Source organism: Herpailurus yagouaroundi, unplaced genomic scaffold (assembly GCF_014898765.1).
Source record: "Herpailurus yagouaroundi ecotype Mexico unplaced genomic scaffold, PumYag 182, whole genome shotgun sequence".
Taxonomy (NCBI): Eukaryota; Metazoa; Chordata; class Mammalia; order Carnivora; family Felidae; genus Herpailurus; species Herpailurus yagouaroundi.
The window spans coordinates 31435461-31451849 of NW_024412413.1; the positions used below are offsets into that span (position 1 = coordinate 31435461).

The window sequence follows — 16389 nt, forward strand, 5'->3', positions numbered from 1 at the left end:
TATATTTTAAAGAAATTTCTGAAAGATTTAAGAACTCCTGTCCTAGATGATCTGTTCAGTCAACATTTGGAAACCAAAGTGTCTTGATCCTAGTATGTCCCAATTCTTACTATGACTAGCTTTATCTGTGTTACGTGAATTTATATGGATGTCAGATTAACATGAGTCTCAAAAACATGCTTAAAGTAGTTCATAGCTGGGAAATTACAGTTCTCCTGGGGATGCTGGTATGACCGTGGAGCTGGGGATGAGCAATGGAGACCTGCAGTGGTCTTAAGGGGCAAATGTCAAGTATATTGGCAATGAATCAAAGTTGGAAGATGATTGTATATTTGACCATAGGCCACGCACGTCCGAGATTAACGTGGTATTCAAGGAAAATTACTAAGCATTATTACTTGCTAAGTGTTTAAGGAATACTACTCACTAAGCACTACTTCCTGTGAAATGTCAAACTAGTATTTTGAAGTGGCCTAAGTAGGTGTTATGAGCACCTTCCAGGATTTTCCATCCTTGTCTTAATTTTTTTTTTCAATGTTTATTTATTTTTGGGACAGAGAGAGACAGAGCATGAACGGGGGAGGGGCAGAGAGAGAGGGAGACACAGAATCGGAAACAGGCTCCAGGCTCCAGGCTCCGAGCCATCAGCCCAGAGCCCGACGCGGGGCTCGAACTCACGGACCGCGAGATCGTGACCTGGCTGAAGTCGGACACTTAACCGACTGCGCCACCCAGGCGCCCCTTTTTTAAATTTTTTTTTTTCAACGTTTATTTATTTTTGGGACAGAGAGCATCCTTGTCTTTAAACATATGCTTATTCTCCGTCTGTTACCTGTCAGGTGATACAATGAAAAATGGCAAGAAGCATTACTGAGAAAAGTACCTGGAAAAGGGATAACTTGTTAATGTTGACACTAAAATATAGTTCCTCACCCCAAGGGCAAATGTGAAATCCTAAGACTGAAAAAAGGTGTTTGTTTTGTTTTGTTTTGTTTTGTTTTGTTTTTAACCCCTTCCAGCAACTGACTTGGGAAATATTTTAATTTCAAGAGTTGATTTAGTGAAATTAGTGTGTTTACTTTGGATTAATGAAAGAAATCAAGTTAATAAAAACTTGGACTCAGGTTACTCCTAAGTACAGATTGACATGATTCACAGCCCATATTTCCTAGAGTAGGAAGTAGAAAAATAATCCTTGACCTCAAAATGTTCATAATCTAGTTTGGGAGAGAAATCATCTCCATAAAAATATGAATACATATCATTAATACCAGAATAATAAGACATGCATGGATGCCATTTAAAAGATTTCGTGGTAGGAACACCTGGCTGATTCAGTAGCGTGTGAGACTCTTGATCTGGGGGTTGTGAGTTCAAGCCCCATGTCGGGTATAGAGATTAGCTAAAAATAAAATCTAAATAGATATAATTTATTTTGTGATGTACCAACCTGTGCTGATATATTGGTTAAGGAATGGATTTTGGAATTGGTGGTAGACCTGAATTTTTTTTTAAAAGTTTGTTTTGTTTATTTATTTAGAGTGTGTGTGTGTGTGTCAGAGTGAGCAAGGAGGGGAGGGGCAGAGAGAGAGCATCCCAAACAGGCTTCATGCTGTCAGTGTGGAGCCCGACACTGGGCTCCATCTCAGGAATCGTGATATCATGACCTGAGCTAAAATCAAGAGTCAGCCCCTTAACCGACTGAGCCACCCAGACGCCGTGGTAGACCTGAATTTAAATCCCAGTTTTTTGACCTTAGATGAGTAACTAACTACCTTTCTAAATCTCAGTTTCTATTTCCCAATTTTGTCTTATAGATTAAATAAGAGAGAACGTATGTACAGATTTTTAAATAGAGTTATTGTCAGATAACTTCTTTGGGCCTCAGTTTCCTCATCAGTATTAAGATTAATAGTACTTCACAGAGTGATTTTTAAGGATTGAATCAATTAGTAGAACAGTGTTAGGAACACAGCAAGCACCTGCTAAATATTAGCTATTAGTGGTAGCTATTAGCTATTAGTGGTAGTTGTGGTGTTGTGGGATCATAGGATACTGGAGCTGAAAGAGAATTTAAGAGATAATCTAGACAAACTGTTTCATAAATAAAGAAACTGAGACCCAGGAGCAGGGAAGCACAGCTCCTGGCCCCATTTACCAGTGATGTGCCTTCTACAACATTGATTTTCAAACTGGCTCCTAGAGCCTGCTCAGCCACTCTGCTTTTGTGTATCTGGACTCCCAAATAAGACTTGATTTTAAAAAAAAAAAAAAAAAAAAAAAAAAAAAAAATTGAGCTTCTGAAAAAAATGTTGGAAAGTCACTGCTGTAAACCAGCATTTGTAGGATATCATCTGAGAATCATTCAATCGTACTTTTTTAGGGTACTTATTGAAAGTACAGCTATCAGAGCTCTACTGCAGAAATACGGAGTCTCAGCTGGTGGAGATGGGGTGTAGGAACGGTAATGTTGCCAAGTAGCAGCCTAGATGATAGGGTGCCAGGACTGCTGAAGCCATAATACTTGTTAAGGTTGGGTTTTTTTCATCTTTGGGCAGGGGGAGAAAGTGTTCTCATCCTTACTCATGAATTTCACTAATTCAGACAGCAACATGAGTGACTTCAGAGTTGTATGGATACAGATAATCACAGCCTCACTCTAAAGTAGAGTGGGGCGGAGCATCTTGAAGTCAGGCGTACTGGCTTGTTTAAGCGTCAGCTCTGCTGTTACTTTGCTGTGTGATCTTGGACAAATAAATCCGGGATTCAATTTCTGGATTTTAAAACGAGGAACAAGGACATGATCAGTAGTTCTGAGTCTAGGATTCATAAACTTCGAACTCTTACAAGTGGAGCTCCAGACTGTGCCTCTGTACGCTTTATGCACATTTCTGGGAACAGGGTATATAGTTTTAATTTCCCAGAGAAGCCTGTGATACCCCTCCGCGCAAAGAGAAGCACTACAAATCTTCTTGGAAGCCCTTTTCAGCTCTGCATTTCTTTCATTTCATAATGATACTTTGTGCGGTTGTACCTTTCAGAATAATTCAGTAATGCCTGGACTCCAGGAGGTTGCATAGAACAAGAGGTAATTGTTCTGCAGGCATAACCTTGGTATACTCTATTTGGGAGAAATAAAGTAGGTTGACAGTACCTTTTTACCTTTGCTCACAGTAATTTCTTTTGACTGAACTCATTTCTTCACAGTCTCTACCGATTCTGCCTCGGCATTAGGTGGCAACTTGCACTGGGGCCCACCAACCTGAAGTCTGTTTGCTTGGGGTGATTCTCATGTCACAGAAGCACATGATTTACGACCTTAATGTCATCTTTTTTTTTTTTTATTTCTTCTTGGATCCTTTGTGCTGTCCCTACAGTCCCTATGGTTTTCATTTGAAATCCTTCTGGCATGTTTGCTCAGCATAATAGTTCATCTATTTACAGAACATTTTGCTTTGTTTCTAAAAAATGTTGCAAGACTTGTTTTAAATGGCAAACTCAGACCTACCTAAAGAAAAGGTCAAGTGTCTGGGAAGAGGATGAATCAAACTTTAAAAACTTGTATCTGTGGGATAATTAGGCTACAGCTTTTAACAGTTGTGTTAATATAAGGAGGCATACAAATATTGAAATAGTTCAAATTAGTTTCTCCTTTTGTTCTTCCTACTGTTTCTTTCATTTGCGATCATGGTGTTCTTCCATTTGGGGGTATTTGATTAAATGTGACCATGTTGCTTTTTAAATCCCTATTTATTTTAAAATATCTTTTGAATAATGTTTAAGGCAGGCTGCAGTCCCAGCCCCATCTTATAAAGGTGAAATTACTCTGTCTTTCAAGGTCAGTTTACAAATCAGTGTAATAGAATTAAAACACAGGAATTTATGGTTTTCCTGGTCTTGTGATAGGCACTTATTTTAACATAATAGGAGTTCAGCATAATGGGAGATCATAAAATATCTTAGATAAATTTCACTTCGGACAGTTTTGAATAATTCTGATTTTTATTCTTCAAATGCAGAGTTCTTCAAATAGAATTCTCGCCGCATAGGTTTTTGTTTTTTTGGAGCTTTGAAAAACAATGGTTTGACAACTGGATAGTTTTTAAATTTTATTAGTTTGCTATATTCAGCATTTTAATTTCTTCTCCTGTGGTCAGTAGAAATCTTCTTTTCCATTTAAAACTAAATTTTGGACTTTCAGTATTCAAAGAAAGGACAGAAGTATATGAGAAATAATATTTGTAAAACTAACAAGTATGTGGCCTGCTATATTACCAAGCATGTCCAACTTACTGTGAAGAAAAAAAAAATATGTTTTCCTTTGTAGGATGACCCACTTAGGTACTATGTCTCCTACTCCTTGACTTTTTAAAGCAGTAGTTACTGTGTGAGTATCCAGGTATCATGCAAAGCACCTTGTCCCCTTTAATCATTACAACCCTAGGAAGTAATTATTTTTACCCCCTGTTTATTGATTAGGAAGCTGAGACCTAGTGATAAGTGACCTGATCATCCTTATCTGGAAATAGGAAGCTGAGTGGAGAGGTTTGAACCTGTAACTGTTTCTGGAACACAAGAACCTAGTTAATAATGTATGATGTCTTAATTTAAGCTGTAAATGTCAATAAACTGAGGGTTGATTGGGGGGCAGTGAGAGGGAGGGGAAAGTGGGTGATTAGCATTGAGGAGGGTACCTGTTGGGATGAGCACTGGGTGTTGTATGGAAACCAATTTGACAATAAATTTCATATTAAAAATAAAAATAAATTTAAAAAAAAGATGTAAATGTCAACTGCAGTTTTAAGAACTGTCATTGTAACCTCTTGAATTTTACTTCCTAAGTAGTAGTCACATGATGAGGGAGTGAATATAATCTAGATGTTCTTTTAATCTCTCTCTCTTTCTCTCTCGTTTTTGTTTTTGGAGGGAGAAGAGTCTTCTAACTTTTAGGTATTCTTCACTGAGAAACGATGACTCAGAAAAGTCTTGTAAAATTGCCATCTTAACTTTGTTTTAGTTGCTAATTGAGTTATTATCAAAAAACAAATACCTGTGAAAACCGAAGACAGTTGTCCTGGTGAATTAGATTGTTAGTATTAACAGGAGATGACTTACAAGGGAAAATTTAAAAAGCAAAAAGCTTCCTCCTGTGTTATTTCTGAAAACCAGCATTACACTAAGCTGTACACGAGTAGGCTGTGATATTTAAATATGAGCGTAGATTTTTTCCCCCCTCTACAGCAGCAACTCTTTAACTTCTCTGGGTCTGAAACTCTGGAAACTGTGGACTCTTTTCCCAGAGGCTTTGTTATGTGCAACATTTTATGTACAGTGTCAAGGGAACCATGAGTTACCACTCCTGTATTTTGATTGTTGCCTTGAACTTGGGGAGAACAATGGAGACAAGTATGTGTCTCAGCAAAGACATTTAAGACGCCACTATTTCATAAGATTTAGAGACCTCAACGACATTTGAATTATGAGTTCCAAAGATTTTAGATTAGCGATCTAGAGAGAGCATTAAATGTTCTAACCTTGAGTTCTTTTTCTCCTGAGTCCTAACACCTTTAGGGCCTGCTATGCAGCCAGTGACAATTTGGCATAAAAAAAACTTTTTCTTGGCTGAGTTTTCAGGATTTCTGCATGCTGCCCCTTATGCATTTTTTTCTTTGTTCTTCCCAGTGTCACGGAGTATGGTCAGTCCTCAAGACATCCAAAAAATACAGCCAAAGGGGCCCATCTAGTAGAGTGGGCCCATCATAAAGTGACTAGTGTTGCTGTTTTATGCATTTTACAATCTGGCATAGTACTGACATCCTCATACTCCAAATCACAAAGCTCACTGGGATAATTTGGCGTTCAGTAAAATTTTTAATCAGTTAATTTTTTTATATTAATTTTAATAATTAATTTTAATTATTTTTTTTAATTTTTAAAAAAAATTTTTTTTTAAATTTTTTAAAAATTTAAAAAATTTTTTAATTTTAATTTTTAATATTAATTATTAATTAATTAATAATTAATTTTAATAATTAATTTTAATCAGTTAATTATTTTATATTTTGCCCTGAACTTCTTTTAGAAACTAGAATAGATTTGTTTTCAGAATCTACAGTTTTGATTACTTATCTGTTTGACCCTACCAACGGGCTACTTCCCTAGATTCTAAGCCTCGTTCCTGGGTTTTGGTTTTTGTTTTGTTTTCAGCTTCCAGTCTCTACAGGAATATTTAATACATGTTGAGCACTTTCCTAGTGGTCTTCTAAACTGTTCCTGGTCTCTCTTCTGTCCTTGCTGTAATCCATCCTTGCAGACCAATCTTTCTGAATTTGTCCCATCCCTCCCTGCTTAGACATTTAATGCAGCACCACTTCTTCTGTGAGAAAGTTAGATCAGACTCAATTTTCAGTAACTAGTTTGTTCCCTTTATTTTAGAGACAAATAGAGGTTCTATAGAGAAGAAACGATATGTCTAAGGAAGAAGTGACTTGCTGTACGGTTCTGGTAAAACGTGTCTTACTGAGCCTCACTGTCTCCTAGTGGGCTGCCTTCACCCAACACTCAAGTCCTTCTCTCATGTGGCTTTCCTGGCATATTTCCTACCTCTTACCTGCTGGAGCTTGATTTATCTGTCCACGATTTCCCAAACACCCCTTGTGCTTTCCCATTTCTTTGTCTTTGCATACGACCGCTCCTCTAGGTAGGAGAAAATTGAGGCTAAAGTAGATTAAGGAACTTGCCCAAGATCTCTGAGTTACCAGGCTGAGGGCCTGGATCCAACCCAAACAGCATTCCCAGCACCTGTGCAGTATTCCCAGCACCTGTGCAGTGACTCCTACATCAGACTAACTCAAAGGAACATCTAAACTCCGGGCCCAAGGCTTCCTCTATACTGTCACACTTCCTATAATGATCCATGTATATCAAGCTGAATTTATCACAAGGTTATCTGTGCTGAGTGCTCTTTAACACACTCTTGTGTGCTTGGAAAGTAATACAGTAACTCATGAAGCAACCATAAGAATCTACAACTTGACTCCCTAAGTTCTCCCTAAATTCTCTTCCAAATAGAATTGGAAAGGAACCAATGTAAGCTGAGAAAATAATAAAGGGAGACTGCCCTAGAGATGACTTACTGAGCCCAGCACGTGGGGCCAGGTTTGTATCCTTCCTGCATCTGGAACTCTTGAGTTCTGCTACCTGGAGACACCAATTAACCCCTCTGGGCCTCCATGTCTTCATCTATAAAATAGACACAATAATATATGTCTCATGAAGTTGTGGCAGACTGTACATGAAAATTTTTTATGGATTATGAAGCATTTTTAGAAATAGTATTACTTTTCATCCTATCAGAAATTAAATATCAGCAAATCAGTTTAATGCAGAATTTATTATTATATACCCCTTCTCCCCAAGTAATAAGGTATAGAGATTTCAGTGTGTTGGTCAGAGAACTTCTTGTAAGGTTTCTTTGACTTCTTTGAACCAATTTATATATATAAATTAATAATAAAATTAATTGACCATATCCCTTATATTTCTTCCTGCTTGTTAGGAGTATGTATATATATACTCAGGTCCTAAATTTGCTGAATACGAATTCTGTCAATTTTATAAAGATGGTTAGAAATAGATAATGTAAATTATCCTGAAGAAGGGGCTAGCAGGTTGTGTTCGGAACACCTGCCACTTCTTGTCCAGTTTTTCCATCTGGAATGGCTTTCATTTACAAGGTTGGTTCATATAATAGAATGTTGTTGCTTAGTCTAATTCCAGTTTTTACACATGTGGAAGTGTCCACTGTTTCTTTGCCAGCAGGGCTTACATAAAATGACTGGGTAATTTTGCCTTTCAAACATGGGGATAAAGATCCAAAAGACAAAAGAAATCATGGAAGCATGGGGAGAAATTTGAGAGGAAGAACGTACCCAGGACAAATGTGCAGATAGTAGATGAAATGTGTAGTAGAACAAAGAGGCAAGGGAGGCACTGCTGTCCAAGATCTGAGTTCTAGTTCTCGTCCATACTCCTCACATTGTAGCTGTGTGACCTCTTTGAGCCTCAAGTTCTCCGTCTGTTAAATAGAGATAATGTGTCACAGGGATCGGAAGACTAGATGTGATGAGGCAACATAAGCCCTTCATGAGCACAGTGCCTGGCACATACTACATATTCAGAAAAGGTTAGGCTCCAGACTAAGGTGAGTGTAGAACGAGTAAGATGTACCCTTGGAGGTAGAATGGTGGTAAGCACGAGGGAGCAGTCGCTCCCTTGGCTCCCTTCTGACTACTTATGCCTGTGCCTAGATTCTTTTCTCACCAAATTTTTCTCAGATTCTAGAAGCTATTGGCATGGCCAGGAAGAAACATACAGATTGTGTTACGGGAGACTTGTCGGAGGTGACCCAGTCCAGCAAATGTGAGCAAGATCCTAGCTTAATGTGGGGAAGAGCAAAGTTTTGGGATGTATTGCAGACGTAATAGTGCAAAACCACACTTTTCCACCATATGTTGTCTTAAGACTCCATGGTCTGAATCAGTTGTTGGCTGTATTCAGCTGGAAATGGTAATAGTGGTGGCATGACCGAGCTAGTACTGTTTGTAGGAAAGGAGATCAGGGAATCTAGAACTCTAAGACACCAGGATATATATTCTAGAAGTCAGTTGCCAATATATCTCTCAGTAAAGAATCTAGATTGTGTTTATGATGTGTCTGGCACATTCAGTTAGTTCGTACATTGACTATTTGGGCATGGGTACTTTTATCTCCATTTTATAGATGAGAGAAACCAAAGTACAGAATTTAGCTTTGGTTCCAGATCAGGTATTTGGTCAACATATGCCACAATGACTGATAAAATTTGTTAGATATTTTTTAAAAGCCTGTGAAAGAAGCTAGGTAAACATTTGAGACCTTTCTTAAGTCCTGGGGAAGCAGATTAAGCTCTCTCACAGAACTGAATCTTTACAAGTTAGGTTAGAAAGCACTTGGATCTCATAAGTAATAGTTCTTTGGAAGTTTCACTGACATTTTTTTCTAGGATCAATAAATTCTCAAACTTGCATCAAAGTCATCTAGAGAATTTGTTAAGTAAGATTCAGTAGGTCTGATGTGGTCTGAGAAGTTACATCTCTAGCAGGTTCCCTGGTGATGTTGACACATCGCTTTGAAAACCACTGGCAAAAGAACCCAAAACAAAGAAGACACATCATATTATTGATTCTTTGGTGAGACAGTAGGAAACTAGTCCTGGGAGGGAATTCCAAGACCACAGGTAAAAATTGAAATTTAGAGGTTTCCAAAATTCAATGGATTGAATTAGCCACTCATTATTGAATTTGGAGTCCAAAAGACTTGTATTGTCACTTCCTTTTTTTTTTTTTTTTTTGAGAGTGCCTGTGATTACAAAGGGAAATCAAGAAAGGAAAATCACTATGTAAATATTGAAATTCAGTGGTAACTTAACGATATGACACGTGTGTATGTGTTTTCCTCCAAACCATTAAAAATAATGATTAATTGATATATATGAATTTTCTCATGGATTTTTTTTCCTTCTTTGTTTTTCTTCTGGTCTCTGTAGGTGGCAAATCTTCCAAAAGACTATAAGATAGCCCTCAAATATGTCCCCGGGATGGATGTTTTGGTATGTAAACTGTACATTTCTGTGTTTCTTTTTCAGAGCTGACAAAAGAGATGAGAACATTCTATTGAGACAGGAAATTATCTGCCATTTAGGAGTTTACTGATTGTTAGTATTTGAAGAAGGTATTTTTGGAATTTGACTTGCATAGTTTTGTTTTTGGCTTTTTGTTTTTTTTTTTTTTTTTTTTTTTTTTTTTTTTTTTTGAGCAAGCAAGAGCAGAGGAGGGCCAAAGAGAGAGAATCCCAAGCAGGCTCTGTGCTGTCAGCAAAGAGCCCAGTGTGGGGCTCAAACCCATGAACCATGAGATCATGACCTGAGCTGAAATCAAGAGTTGGGCACTCGACTGACTGAGCCACCCAGGCGCTCCATAAATATGTATTTTTAATGAAACATTATAAATACTACCATGCCTCTTTCCTATCTCCAGTGGTCCCCACTTTGTCTCGTACAGGCAATTTGACTCTTAGGAACAAGTATTTTGAGCTGGAATCTTTCATTCTACCATGTGTTTTCAAGTCATGGCCTGAAGAGAAGTGTTGAGTGCAACAGTGCATAGTAACTCTGCCTGCTCTTTCATATTTACGGCAAACTATGCACCCAGAAGATACTGTATTTTTTGCATATTTTCATATTTATGTTAATTACACTGTAGTACATATACCACTTTGCAACTTGCTTATATTTTGTGACATGCCTTTGACCTATAATGTGCCGATCCACGATGCTTCATTTTAACTACTGGATTGTGTTCCTTGACTTAATTTAAAATCGTTTGGGTTACTCTGCAAGTAAACATCTTTCCACGATTTATGAAATGCTTATTATAAATCCACCCTGTGCAAGTTGTCTTAGGCTTTGAATACTTTTTGTGGCTTAGTCAATCAAAATGATGACCATTTTAAGTGTGTTACATCACTAAGTGCTTATGCTTAAAAAGTCATTCAAAGACTATAAGGTTATTTTCAAGAGAATGTCAAAGGCCAATTTTCATTAAGAAAGTAAACATTTTAGCACGAGCTATCTAAAGTTCCTTAGAACTCCTTAGAATGTGTTTCTTCATGTTGAACCAGATACCCTCAAGTTTAGGTTAGTGTCTGTTCCACTGAAATAGGGGGAGTTCTCTTCAAATAGGAATGTAAAATCATAGCAGCTTGAAAGTTAATTCATCTATTCAGTCAATCACTCAGGCAGCAGGTACAATATTTGTTAGGAAAAGTTCTGGAGCCAGCCCTTTGGCAGACATTTTAAGGAACAAACACATCAATTAGCTTTATGTGCAAAAAATTTAATAACTAGGTGAGGGGGACTATCTGGCCTTTTCATAATGCTTTTTTTTTTTTTTTTTAACTTTCATGATGATTTCACATATTTATTTCTTTGGATGGTTAGAAAAACCCTTCAAGGAGGGAAAGACAGCTTCTGTGATTTGTATGGGTTCTTGTTTTACAAATGACACACTGAGGTTTATAAGCATTTTGCCCACAGTTGTCCAACTAAAAAGTGACAGTCTTAAAAAGAAACCTCTAGTCATCAATAGCAAGGGAGGGTGTTCTGAGTGAAACGTGTAAGTAATAAAGGTGCACCTTGCTCCTGGCAGAAGCATTTAGGTCTGTGATTGCCAAACTCAAAGAAATCATGCAGCTTTTCATGTTAAATTGAAAATAACAAAATAGATTACTTTGTGCTGATAAAATCCTAGGTTGTGCTCAGTCACACATTTTAGTATGGGCTGTGGTAGCAAGAGCCAAACTTGCAAAAATAAAGCTGATTCATTGCCACGTTTTTTTTTCTTGTTTCTGTAATTGAGAAAAGTCCACTATTATTTGATCTTGGCACACCGTCCTGGCACAACTGGAGAAAACTTTGTTCTTGGCTACCACAGTTGGCAAGAAAAATAAGCTCGTGCATAAGGCTTTGGGTAGAAACGGGGTCTTACACTTTGTTTTACCTTTATTTTAAAATATTAGTTTCTGCCAAGACCAGAGGAGTTTCCCAGTGGAGAGGCCAGTGATTATTTGTCAGTGGTCAGAGACCCAGCTGCGTTATATTTTGTCTTTAAACAATAAAGGGTGGAGTAGGAATCAGAATGAGCACCAGAAAGATTCTCTGGGGCCACGGCAATAAAATTCCGTCTTGAAGCACGGGGCAGAAGGTGGCTCTAGAATAGAATACGCTTTATTGTTGTAGTTTTGCTTTAAAATTCTGCTAAGTACTCCTGAAAATGGTGGGGGTAGGGGAGGTACTTTTCTAAGGGACCTCTTAGAAAATTACCTAGCATTTCCTTGTCACAAATAGCAGGGTGCTACCAGCCAGTTGGTATTTAAACCTGATGATAATCACCAATTCTGTCTTAAGCTCTTGAAACTGTAATATTGCCAGGCTGTTAGGATTTTAAGTCACTAACCTTAAAAATCCTAAACATTTCTGATCCTTTCATTTACCAGTGACATTATTGCAGAAAGACCAAAAATTGGATTGCTGAATTTGTGCCACACATCTGCTGTTATCCGAATGTTTATAAAATGATATATATTTTGATTTGCTTATGGTATTTGAGTAAAAAGAAGATTTATCCATTTTTAATTATAGATTTATCAGCTTTAACTTTTTGTTTGGAAATAATTCCAAACTTAAAGAAAAGTTGTGAGTATTCCAAAAACACTCACAAACTCTTTAATGCATATTCGTCTACTTTTAACATTTTGCCTCATTTACTAAAGTAAATGTGCAAACGTGTGTGTTATTGTTTTTCTGAACTCATTGAATCACTTGTATATATAAGGGATGTTTACTGCTACATACTTCAGTGTGTGTTTCCTAAGTAAAGGCTCTTCTTCTTTGTAGCCACAGTATGGTTGTCAACTTCAGTACATTTACCAATAACTAAAATACTTAAATCTATTGGCTGTATCTTTTTAGTATTTTCCTCTAGTACAAGATCCAGTCTAGGATAATGGCTTGCATTTTTACATCAGGTGTGAGACGGCCAAATGTCTCCCAAAGATGTCCCATGCTGTGACCATATCACCTTACATGGAAAAAGGGATTTTGCAGATATAATTAAATGCCCCATCTCTAAGTCCTTAAGCTATCTGAAATTATCCAGATTGTTCTATTCTAATCACATGAATCCTTATATGAGGGAGGCAGAACTATCAGAGCCAGAGAGAGTGATTAGAAGATGTTACGCTATTGGCTTTGAAGATGGGGAAGGGGCCACGGGCCAAGGGATGCAGGTGGTGGCCTCTAAAGGCTGAAAAGGGCAAGGAAAATAATTCTCCTGAAGAGCCCCTTTGAATAAACCAGCCCACGTGCACACCTTGATTTGAGCCTAAACAGCCTGGAGTTGGATCTGACCTCAACAATTGTAACATCATAAATTTGTACTGTTTTAAGCCCACCAGTCTGCTTTAAGAGTTCCTCAGCCTGCCTTTTGTCTTTATGACACTGAGATTTTTGAGTAACTCAGCCCTCCTCTTTAAGTAAAACGTGTGTCTCTGAGACACTTGATTGGTGTTTCTTGATGACTGTCATATTCAGGTTATGTGTTCCAAGCCATGAATGCTATATAAGTGATGAAACATCCTCAGGTTATCATACCCAGAGGCACACAGTGTCCATCTTCCCCCTTCATGGTGCTGTTTGGATCACCTGATTAAGGTGTTACACTGTTTCTATGTGTTTACTCATGAGCAACTCAGAAGCAATATTTGGGGAGATGTTTTAAGACCATGTACGGTTCTTCATCAAAGTTTATCCCACAAATTGAGTATGTATTGACGATTCTTACCTGAACCAGTCTTTGCCACATCAGTTTCTATTTTCAAAGGCAGGGTTAAACAAAGAAGCCCTTGGCAATATGTAACAATAAGCCTGCAGGCCACCTTCCCTTTAGCGCCTTCACCCTCGTGTCCAGGATTCCCATTCTCAATTCTCCCCACCTTTCTCTACCTGGCCCTGCGGCCTCTGGGCTCTTCCCATCTCCCTCGCCATTTCAGGACTTCTCATTTGAGGTTTTGACTCTTCTTGAGTAGACAGAGTAATTAAAAAAAAACAAACACACCTGATTATTTTACCCCTCCTTCTTCATACACTTTGATGTCTGTGTGCCTGTTGCTCTTAGGAAACAGAAAAAGGAGCTCCTTAAATAACACCTTCAAGATTCTCATGATCTGGCCCCTTTCCAAGTCCTCTTTTAGCCGCACATTGCCACTGTTCCTCTGCACACGGCTTTCTGTGTACCTGAGCAGTCCTTTGATTCCGGCAACTTCTGACTCTTGCTTTCAATTTCACTTCTTTAAGGAAGCCTTCCCCTTCTTCCTCGAAGAAGCCAAATCCTCCTGTTGGAAACTCTTTTTGTAACCTCCTTCAAAATTGCAGTTTTCCATTTATCTGTGGATTTAATTGATAACCTTCTACTTAACGCCTGTAAACATCTGTAAGGCAGGAATTTGTCGATGTTTGCTCTTATGTCTTCAGTGCGTGATGAACAATAGGCACTTAATAAATCCCTGCTGAAAGTGAAGAAGGAAGAAGTTCCCATGTCATCTCATGTAATTTCTCTAAGGAACAAATTTGACCTGAGTAGAGTCCATGAGATTATTGTGTTGAGTGCCTGTAACTCCTCACACAATACCTGCACTTCAATATTATTGCTGTCTTTTTTTTTAGATATATGTGTATTTTGTTAAAAATCTTAGATATGAGGTATTCAATTTTTAAGGGTTTTTTGTATGTTTAGTTTTGAGAGAGAGGGAGAGAGAGAATGTGAGTGAAGGAGGGGTGGAGAGAGAGGGAGACAGAATCTGAAGCAGGCCGCAGGCCCCAGGCTCCAAGCTGTCAGCACAGAGCCTGACACGGAGCTCAACCTCACGAACTATGAGATCATGACCTGAGCTGAGTCGGACACTCAACCAACTGAGCCACCCCACGTATTATGCAATTTTTAGGAATCATGGTTTTCTTGAGGCTTCTGTCCAACCACTTTCACTGAGTCATTTCCATATTCAAGAACATTCTCACTGTTCCCAGTAACTAAAGGCTGAAAGCCAAATTCCTGAATCTAATGTTCATAATCTTCATAATCTTGCCTCCTCCTAACCACCTCATCTTAATACCTATTTTTGCCCAACACAAACCAGCCACCCCAGCTAGATGCATCCCTGCCTCCTAAAATTACCTTGCTTATTCTCAACTCTGACTTTGCTCAGTGCTACTTCCCTTGGCCAGGGATGTCCTTTCCCCTTCCATCCAGCCATCCCAATTCTACCTGTAGAATCCTGCAGTGTCTCGCAGCTAAAAGCATCTTCTCCATGGCCTCTTGTCCAAGATCAGGGTGAGATCTACCTTTCTCACCAGGGCTAGTTCCTACTGTTCCATGCTCTCTTCCCTGCATCATCCAGTAAAACTGGCTTCACCCCTACTCTGCTTGCCTCGGGGGATGCAGTGGTCAGGAATACCAAGATGGTGTCTGATCTGTAGACTTTACCTTTTAGTTCATCATCTCTGAATTTTTATAGAACTTGTCCAGAAACAACTCATTTTGGGTACCTGATCATATTATTTCTCACCTAGCTATTTAAAATTGTATGTGTTATATATTTGTCTCTAAGTGTTGTGAGAAATAATTAAGATAGGAAAAGCCCAAGATATAAGATCTATACATTGTCAGATGCTATCATTATTATTTTCTTATGTTTTCTCTTTTTACTGTATTTTATTTGTCTAATGATTAGGGATCAAATCTTTCACTCCTTTATATTTCCTCACCTTTCAAGCAGATAGTAGTTACTCAGAAACTGCTTACCAGTTAGCATTTAACTGTGGCAAAAAAATGTCTTGATTTCCAAATCTTGAAAGGTCCATCTTCATTTGGTTAGAGTTCTTTGGTTCTAACAGTAATGAATTCAAACTTAATTCTAAAGAGGAAAGAAAGAAAGAAAAAGTTCCAGTTATAAGGATACTGAAGAGTAGCATTACAAATTAAAGGACAAGGATGCAGCCAGGCTGCATGAAGGGACTCCAGCCAGTTGGCCAATCAGTTATGGCCACAGAGCAACTTCACTAGTTGTGAGTATGATTCCTGAGGGGCGACCCTATGGTTAGAAGTACTTCCTGTAGAAATAGATGAAATCAGCCAAGCAGACACTGTAGTTATCTACTTCTATCTCCCATAGAATAAGTATTTATTTAAAAAGAATAGGTATAGAATGTTAGTCAAATGAATAAAACATAACATTAAATACTAATTCTAAGAAGATTGTCTTTTTTTTCATTTATTTTAATTTATTTTTAGAGAGAGCACATAAGTAAGGGAGAGGGGGAGGGAGAAAGAATCTTAAGCAGGCTCAGCTGACTCTGGAGCCACCCAGGCATCCCAAAACTATTTTTAAGTGGCTCTTTTGTGTACTCAAACTACAGGCAGGGTCCATCTTTAGTGATTATGTTAAGATGCTGTTCAGAATATCTAGACCACTGCTGTCTAGTAGAAACATAATGAAAGCTATATATATAATCTTAAAAATTGTTCAGTAGCCACATTTTAAAAAGTTAAAGGGGGGGGGCGTGTGGGGCACCTGGATGGCTCAGTCAGTTGAGCAGCTGAGTCTTGATTTCAGCTCAGGTCATGATCCCAAGGTCGTGGTATGGAGCCCCTCATGGGGTTCCGGGCTGAGCGTGGAGCCTACTTGGGCTTCTCTCTCTCTCTCTCTCTCTCTCTCTCTCTCTCTCTCTCTCTCTCT

General features: G+C 38.3%; 1 protein-coding gene across 4 annotated transcripts in view; it reads left to right on the top strand.

Annotated features, from left to right (window-relative positions):
- KITLG (KIT ligand) overlaps window positions 1-16389 on the top strand; it is an 86128-nt gene that overhangs the window by 36283 nt on the left and 33456 nt on the right. For all 4 annotated transcript variants that reach the window (XR_005795394.1, XR_005795393.1, XR_005795392.1 and 1 more), the window contains one exon: window positions 9587-9649. Coding sequence is in view for 1 of the 4 variants with exons in the window: in XM_040491264.1 (XP_040347198.1) it covers window positions 9587-9649 (63 nt within the window). In the remaining 3 variants the exon portion in view is untranslated. The remainder of the gene's footprint in view (window positions 1-9586; window positions 9650-16389) is intronic.